General features: G+C 40.7%; 1 protein-coding gene across 1 annotated transcript; it reads right to left on the bottom strand.

Annotated features, from left to right (window-relative positions):
* Positions 1-6805: 6805 nt before the first annotated feature.
* Positions 6806-7394, bottom strand: LOC114405168. The gene is made up of 2 exons (XM_028367812.1): positions 7298-7394; positions 6806-7180 (listed from the first exon to the last, which is right to left on the bottom strand). Exons 1-2 carry the CDS (start codon positions 7382-7384, stop codon positions 6899-6901), a joined length of 369 nt encoding a protein of 122 aa, XP_028223613.1. The 5' UTR covers positions 7385-7394; the 3' UTR covers positions 6806-6898.
* Between the last annotated feature and the right edge of the window lie 1551 nt (positions 7395-8945).

The raw sequence follows: 8945 nt of genomic DNA, 5'->3' as shown, positions 1-8945 counted from the left end.
ATTTGATTTTCCTCGCGGGGAACATGATGGAAGGAGATCTCATCAAAGGTTTTAGTCAATTCCTTGATATAGGCTTTGTAGGGTATCAGCTTGGGATCTCTAGTTTCCCATTCCCCTCTCAGCTGATAGATTACCAACGCTGAGTCGCCGTACACCTTGAGTAGTTTGACATTGGAGTCAATCGCTGCCTGGACGGCCAGGGCACATGCTTCATATTCGGCCATGTTGTTGGTACAGTCGAATCCTAACCTGGCTGTGAAAGGCACGCATTGATTGTCCGGAGAGACCAATATTTCTCCAACGCCATGGCCTAGAACATTCGACGCTCCGTCAAACCATACGGCCCATTTGTCCCGATCTTCGTCCAATTTTTCCTCAAACAAGGCCATGATGCCCTCATCCGGGAATTCGGGATGCATGGGCTGATAGTCGTTAAGAGGCTGCTGAGCCAAATAATCTGCCAAGGCGCTTCCTTTTATCGCCTTTTGGGTGACGTAAACTATATCAAACTCGGATAGCAGGACTTGCCACCGGGCGATTCGTCCCGTGAGAGCTGGCTTCTCAAAGATGTACTTGACCGGGTCCATCTTGGATATCAACCAGGTAGTATGGCTCAGCATGTACTGCCTTAGGCGATGGGATGCCCATACTAAAGCACAACACGTTCTTTCGAGCAAAGAGTAATTCATTTCACAGGCCGTGAACTTCTTACTCAGGTAATAGACAGCGCGTTCTTTCTTCCCGGATTCGTCGTGTTGCCCCAACATACACCCCATTGACTCGTCCAAGATTGTCATGTACAAGATGAGAGGCCTTCCAGGTACTGGTGGCATAAGCACAGGGGGATTCATGAGGCACTTCTTGATCCTTCCGAAAGCCTCTTGGCAACCCTCATCCCAGCGGTCAGTTTGGTTTTTGCGCAAGAGTTTGAACAACGACTCACAAATGGCGGTGAGCTGCGATATGAATCTGGCAATATAATTCAAGCGTCCCAGGAAACCTCGGACTTGCCTCTCTGTACGGGGTTCCGGCATCTCAAGGATAGCCTTCACCTTTTCGGGGTCTACCTCTATCCTTTTCTGGCTTACAATGAATCCAAGCAATTTCCCTGATTTGACCCCAAAGGTACACTTGGCGGGGTTCAACCTTAATTGATATTTCTTAAGCCTTTCAAACAACCTCCGCAGGTTGACAAGGTGTTCTTCCTCGGATTTAGATTTGGCAATTATGTCGTCCACGTAGACCTCGATCTCTTGGTGCATCATATCATGGAACAAAGCTACCATGGCCCGTTGATAAGTTACCCCAGCATTCTTGAGTCCAAAGGACATCACCTTGTAACAGAATGTTCCCCACAGGGTGACGAAGGTAGTCTTTTCCATATCCTCTGGTGCCATCTTTATCTAATTGTAACCGGATAAACCATCCATGAAGGAAAATAGAGCGAATTTGGCCGTATTATCTACGAGGATGTCGATGTGTGGTAAAGGAAAATTGTCCTTGGGACTGGCCTGATTCAGGTCCCGATAATACACACACATTCGTACTTTCCCATCCTTCTTAGGGACCGGTACAATGTTGGCGACCCATTCTGGGTACCGAGCGACGGCCAGAAAACCAGCGTCAAATTGCTTTTTCACTTCTTCTTTTATCTTCAAAGATGTTTCGGGCTTCATCCTTCTCAGTTTCTGCTTTACCGGGGGACACTCGGGATTTAGAGGTAATCGGTGTTGTACAATGTCAGAACTCAAACCGGGCATATCTTGGTACGACCAAGCAAAGATGTCTTGGTAGTCTCTCAGCAGGGTTATTAATTCTCCACGGATAGGTGCGGTAATACCTGTGCCTATCTTTACTTCCCTTTTTCCACTGCCAATTCCCAAGTCTACTAGTTTTGTTTCTTCTTGATGAGGCCCCATTTCTTGGTCCTCATGGGCGACTATCCTTTCTAATTCTGGGGGAATTCTCACATCCTCGTTCCCTTCATCTTCCGTTTGATTCGCTTCTTGCTCGAAGTTGATAGGCGGGTCCCAGGTATTAGTACCTTCGGGGGACTCGTCATCGGATCTGCCATTTCAGAAATAAAGAAGTAAACATGCAAATGGATGAGAATGGGTAGAGACGTAGGAACAGATGAAGAAAGATCCTTGTATTATAAATTCAAAAACAAAAGACACAAAGCCTTAACAAAAGAAAAACTCTAAAGCCTAGGCCCAACTATAGAGCTTTTAAAACCGTAAAGGTTTACATTATGCTCGTCGCGTAAATGCCGGGGCGTTCTTCCACTCGCCAATTTCCCAGCTGGAAATCAGGAGGGCACGGTCGTACCAAATCCAATGTACTCGGAACACCATCTTCGTATATCGCGACCACTTGACCTTCGTCCCCCAAACCCGCGCTTATAAAGCTCCTACTTATGTGGCAGGGTGGGCTTCCTTCACCTTCTTGTCTCAACCGCGAGTTTTGACTACCGCTCTTCCTTCCCGCTATGTTTCTCTTTATATCTGCCTGAGTGGGCTTATAGCCTAACCCATACTTCCCATGATTTCCTTTGGCATTTATCAGGCTAGTTATGCCGCCGTTGTCTTTGCCTAAACCCATCCCGGGTTCGTAACCGTTTCCCAACATAACTCGGGCCATCATTACTGCTGCATCGGACAGGCAAGCTTGCCCAGAGAAGGAATCCACGGAGGAAATGCTTACCACCTCGAAAGACTGGAAAGCGGTTTCTAATGACTCCTCTGCGGCCTCCACATAAGGCATAGAGGATGGGCAACTCACCAAGATGTCTTCCTCGCCTAATACGATGACCAAATGTCCTTCCACTACGAATTTCAACTTTTGGTGGAGTGTAGAGGGAACAACTCCCACTGAGTGGATCCACGGACGCCCCAACAGACAGCTGTAGGGGGGATTAATATCCATTATTTGGAAGGTAACTTGGCATGTGTGAGGGCCTATCTGTACTGGGAGATCGATCTCTCCCCTAACTTCTCGGCGGGTGCCGTCGAAGGCACGAACCACCATTGAACTCGGCTTTAGGTGGGAGGCATTGAATGGTAATTTCTCCAAAGTGCTCTTAGGCATCACGTTTAAACTGGAACCATTATCGATGAGCACCTTGGCTACGATATGGTCCATACACTTGACTGATACGTGCAAAGCTTTGTTATGCCCTCTCCCCTCGGCGGGGATTTCTTCTTCGGCGAAGGCGAGATAGTTGTTGGCAGTGATATTATTGACCAGCCCTCCGAAACCTTCTACCGAGATGTCTTGGGCCACATGGGCCTCGTTCAAAACCTTCACTAGCAGAGCCCGATGAGGCTCAGAGCTCATGAGTAACTCCAACAGCGAGACCCTGGTCGGGGTTTTGTTGAGCTGTTCGATAACCTTGAATTCGCTCTGCTGAATTATACGGAGGAACTCGCTGGCTTCCTCTAGTGACACCTCCTTTTTACCATCCTTTTTTTTCCGGAAGACCTTTCGCCGGAATATCTTTATTCGAAGTGAGGGGTGCTTCGTCATCTTGTTCCTCCACCACTTTTGCTTTCCCCTTGACGTTCGCGGGTTGGACTGGTAGGTCCGGGGGTGCAAACACACGACCGCTACGGGTCACACCACTCGGTCCCGTGATATTTGTTACCTTAGCCGACAATAAGCTGATGTCGGTGACTTCTTCTTCCTTCCCCCTCGGAGGTGTATATCTCCATGGGACTGCGTGGCTATTTTGGTACGGGAAAGGGACAGGTTTAGCTGCCAAGGGGTGTCCGGGCTTTTGCGAAGCTGTGCCCTTGGTGAAATATATCACCAAGGGTTTGGGCTTTACAACAGTGCTCCCATCCGTGGACTGCATGCATATGTGCTGCTCCTCTCTTCCTTCACTGCCAACTTCCAGTCGACCTTGATCTATCATCCGCTGTAACAATTCCTCTACTCCCAAACACGTTTCCATGTCATGCAGCTCGCCGGAATGCAGCAAACAGGAATCCTCCTTACGCCCACTATGGGGAATCACACCTCCCTTTTGTAGGGCCTCAAAGATAAACCTCCTAGGGGTTGCCACATCCCTTAAAGGTTTAGACCTACGCGGCCTACCGGACTCAACGGCATTAACCGCTCCCACTCCATGATTGGCGAGCGGGTTGGTTTTCACATTGGGTCGATCCTCTTGGAAAGTCAGCCATCCAGCATCTATCAAATGTTGGACCTTGTGTTTAAAGGCCAAGCATTTTTCAATGGAATGGCCCGGGGCGCCCCCATGGTACTTGCAAGTCGCGTTAGGGTCATACCACTTTGGGAAAGGGGGTTGGAAGACCTTTCCGGGAGTTACCACGGCCAATTGGTTGGCGATGAGGGACGGCAAAAGGTCTTCATATGTCATTGGGAGTGGGGTGAATTCTTGAAATGGCCTCAGAGGGAAGTTCCTCATTGTGTTGGAATTGCCGGCCGGGCGAGTCGTGTTCGGAGTTGGAACTTGGGGAGCTTCCCTCTGGGTGGGTGCCTTAGGCTGCACAGGTGCTAAACTAGAGGCGTTCCCGGTGTGAGCCGAGAAGCTCGGGTGATGTTGCGCGTACTGATGGGTACCATGAGGTGTCTGCGGGGGTTTGACCCATGCGGGCGTTGAAGAGACAGCATGGGTATCTCCTTCCTTCCTTTTTTCCCCCGTTGTCCCGATTCTTTTGGCATTCGCACTCGTGGAGGAAACGTAATCGAACTTTCCTCTTTTCAATCCTACCTCAATTCTTTCCCCGGCGAACACTAGGTCCGCGAAGCTGGACGGCATGTAACCTACTAGCTTCTCATAGTAGAACACTGGCAACGTGTCTACCATCATAGTGATCATCTCTCTCTCGACCATGGGAGGAGCCACTTGTGCTGCCAGGTCTCTCCACCGCTGTGCGTATTCTTTAAAGGTTTCGCCCTCTTTCTTGAACATATTCTGCAGCTGAGTGCGATCGGGAGCCATATCGGAATTATACTGATATTGCCTTAGGAAGGCAGTAATCAGATCCTTCCAAGTATGGATACGGGAAGCTTCCAAATTAGTGTACCAAACTACTGCGGCTCCGGCCAAGCTATCTTGGAAAAAGTGTATTAATAGCTTCTCATCCTTAGAGTGTGCGCCCATCTTGCGGCAGTACATCTTGAGATGGTTCTTGGGACAAGTCGTCCCTTTATATTTGTCGAAGTCCGGTACTTTGAACTTCGGGGGGATAACAACATCGGGTACTAAGCAGAGATCCGTCATATCTGCGAACGGATAGTCGCCAAATCCTTCTACGGCCCTCAATCTCTCCTCGAGGAGATCGAGCTTCCTCCTTTCCTCAGTTGCCGGGGGCGGTCCTTCCATGGACAAAACTATTGGTTGTGCTGTGATGTTGGGCTGAGGCAACGTGTTGGGTGCTGGCCCTTCGGGGATCGGGGGATAGAACTCGACATCCCTGCGAGCATAGTCTTGAGGGTCTTCGTGGACCTCGTCGGGCTGTTGGGGAGGCTCTCTTTCAAGGACGGGAGAAGCAATATGGCCTGCATCGTCTTGCAGGACAGGTGGTGAGTAGTTGGGCGGCAATCATAAGGGTAAGCCGCTCGGTTGTATCCCAGATGAGGGTTGCCGTCATGCCCCAGCGTGTTCCTTCCCCGCCCTACTATGTTTGAGGGAGGATGGCGCGCGGTAGCCAAGAGAGTAGGGTCTGCTTCGGCAGCCGAACTGACAGCGGCAGCGGTGGCCACGTTTTTCTCCATGAGCTGCCTCATTCCTAACATGGCCTCCATCATGGAAGCCATCTGTTCTTTTTATCGAGGCCTTCAACCATATTATCATGTTCTGCTATTTCAGTTTAATTTTTACTAATTTAACTTTTTATTAAATATAGCAATCAAGCTCTCACATTGCAAGCTCAAACACCCATTAAATTCTCAATTTTTCTAATTACTGTTGTTTTTTTCTTCTTCTTTACTTAGGATTGTTGATTCTCATTTGTGTATCCAGTTAATGAACTTTGTGATAAATTTAAAGCAATCACTAAATTTTAAATATTTTGTTTTATCTTAAATGGCCAACTTACACAATAGCTAACTATAAAATATTATTTAATGCTTGGCTTTCATAATATGATATCATCTTATAAACAATACCTATCATCATAACCTTAACAATAATATTCTGTAATTAAGCAAATCCAGAATTGAACAAACCAGCGTGAATCACAACAGCGTGTGCATACACAGGTTCTGCACTAGTTTAGTCAAAACCACACACATACATTCAATTTAAGCATAAAATTAAAAATTGTTTGTTAAAAGAACATGGCTAGATTCAATCTCCGGTCCTTGTAAATATTTAAAATAGAAAGAACCAATAAACCAAGTTAACTATTTAATAAACAATGACATATATAACTTAAATATAAATTTATAAATTATCATAAACCGAGTCATGTGAGTCAATTGTTAACTCACTTAGTCGACCCTGACTTAGTGGCCCAATACCCCAACTGAATCAATAATCAATGACCTTAACCCAATAATGACAAATATATATAAGTTAAATATAAATTATCATATACCATTATGATAGTTTGGAAAAAATGTTCCATTAAAAAAAATTAAAGGGGGACATTTTGGAGAAAAGTTATTTGCTTTTCCATTTACAATAAATTCTATTGAAAGATGACGGAAGCATCTAAATAAACAATAAATACTCATTATTAGAACGTACAAAATAAATATCCAACCTCAAAATAAATTTAGATGATTTAATATGGATATTTCATTTCTTCCCAATAAAAAGTTACAAGACGAGAAAACAAAATTAACAAGGACAACAAAATACAGAAAATGATGGCAATTCATCCAAATAAGATTTCTTTGATTCTCACATATTAAGTCGATGATAAAATCATGGAATCCACCTACTTATACGATCACATAGAGGGCATCGAATTACAGGTTGTTCTACAATGCCATAAAAAGTTACGCCACTGCAGCTAGTAGAGAACAGAAAAAGTCTTGGAATGTTTTGAAAATCTTGAAGGTTGCTTATTTCGTGAAGAACTTCTTGGTCTATGAACCTTGATCCAATAGTATTTTCAAAGAAAACACCTCCTCCAAGATCGACCAGGGGTCTAAAATCGAATATCACAAATCCAGTCTCATTGTTGCGGTAGTAAACAAGGTTCTTCTGTGACCAGATCAAGAACAACAAATTAAAATAAAAAAATACAAAATAATTTTTTTAACTAATAGGAAAAGTATACGTTTGTTATGTTATACATGTTAGAGATAGTGATAGAGGTACCTGAATATCAATAATTGCTTGCCATGGAAAAGGAACAGGGCATTCTCGGTTATTTAGAAGAAAGTTAAACAATACAGCACTATCCATGACAAAGTAAAACGAGAATAGAAGGTTATGGATACTTGAGACAAGTCTCGCTCTATATATAGTGAGTTTGACGCTGTGTATTGATCTTTCTCATATTAATATAAATGAAAGAAACTACTTTTATTGAACCGTTTCATGAAATTTAAGGAAAACACAATTTGTTGACTTTGAAAAGTTAACGGAACCACCCTTAAAATAAAGAATTAAAAGTAATTAAATATATATGTTTATCTTCTTGATTTCTGAGGGGTAGACTAATTCCTTAAAATAAAGAATTAAAAGTAATTAAATATATATTAAATATATATGTTTATCTTCTTGATTTCTAAAATTATTTCTAGATCCCTAAAATAAATGTTATTTATAGATTTTAAGATGAATGGAAGAGAACAAAAGTAGTTTTTTTTTTTGGTTTTGAAGGGATGAAAAAAATATTTTACAAGAATCAAAATTAAAATATTCATTTTACATAAACTAAAAATCTGCACTATCATATATAATTTCATACTAATTTTTTTAACAATAATATAAATACTAAAATTTCCAAAATATATATATATATATATATATATAGAGAGAGAGAGAGAGAGAGAGAGATTTATATAGTGGTATTAAATATTAAATTTTACCATAATTACTTTTATTTTCATATGTTTTCTATAAACATAGATTAATATAGAAATGTCATATATTTAATAAACATATATTTTATTAATTAAATTTTGATAAATATATTATATTTTATAATTTTAATATTTATCAAGATTACGGTGGGTATTATATATTCTATTTAATAAATTCAATAAATAATACTATATAAAATACTATATAAGGAAAAAATATTTATTTATTTATTTATATATATAATATTTTAATAACACTAAATACTACACTAATATTTGTGTTCAAGTCTATTTTACTTTTTCTATTTGGAAATTTTAAAATATGTTTTATAAACTTATTTTTTAAAATAATAAAAAATGTAAATTTTATATATCTCTCTCCATCTATAATGATGATGATTGTTTCCTTGTCATATACACAAACATCATTTTTTTTATTATCATACACGAACATCATTTACATGTCAAGTGATATTAAGTTGAACATGATACTTAAGTTATCATAAATCTTTTAATGCATATCTTCCATTCATTTAGATTAAAAAAATCTTGTTGATATGATTAATGTAGTACTTATTTAAATATATAATCTAATATATTTTTTTCTTAAATGGCATAAATTAAACTATTTATTAAGCATAATGCATATTTAAATTTAAAAGATTTATCAAATTTTACATTTATTATAGCATATCATGAGTATGAGCTATGTACGCATTAAATGTACCCCAGATACATATTAAAAAAAATATAACATTTAATAGAGTTATATTATATTTATTATATCTAATAAATATCACATTTTATAATACTATTAAACTCAATCATTTATTCTATTTATGAAATACTATAATAAATTCTATTAAATATAAAATGTTTATTGTTAAATAAATACTACATAAATACAAAAAATGTTTTATTATTTAGTCTTTCCAAGT

This window comes from Glycine soja, chromosome 1 (genome assembly GCF_004193775.1).
Source record: "Glycine soja cultivar W05 chromosome 1, ASM419377v2, whole genome shotgun sequence".
Taxonomy (NCBI): domain Eukaryota; kingdom Viridiplantae; phylum Streptophyta; class Magnoliopsida; order Fabales; family Fabaceae; genus Glycine; species Glycine soja.
Note: the sequence above shows the minus strand (reverse complement) of the source record. Positions and strands in the feature narration are given on the sequence as shown.

Bases quoted from the DNA above. Each gene is read 5' to 3' on its own strand.
- LOC114405168 (XM_028367812.1), bottom strand. From the start codon at position 7,384: ATGGATAGTGCTGTATTGTTTAACTTTCTTCTAAATAACCGAGAATGC. The intron at 7,181-7,297 runs GTACCTCTATCA...ATCTGGTCACAG, and splicing joins AAGCAATTATTGATATTCAG to AAGAACCTTGTTTACTACCG.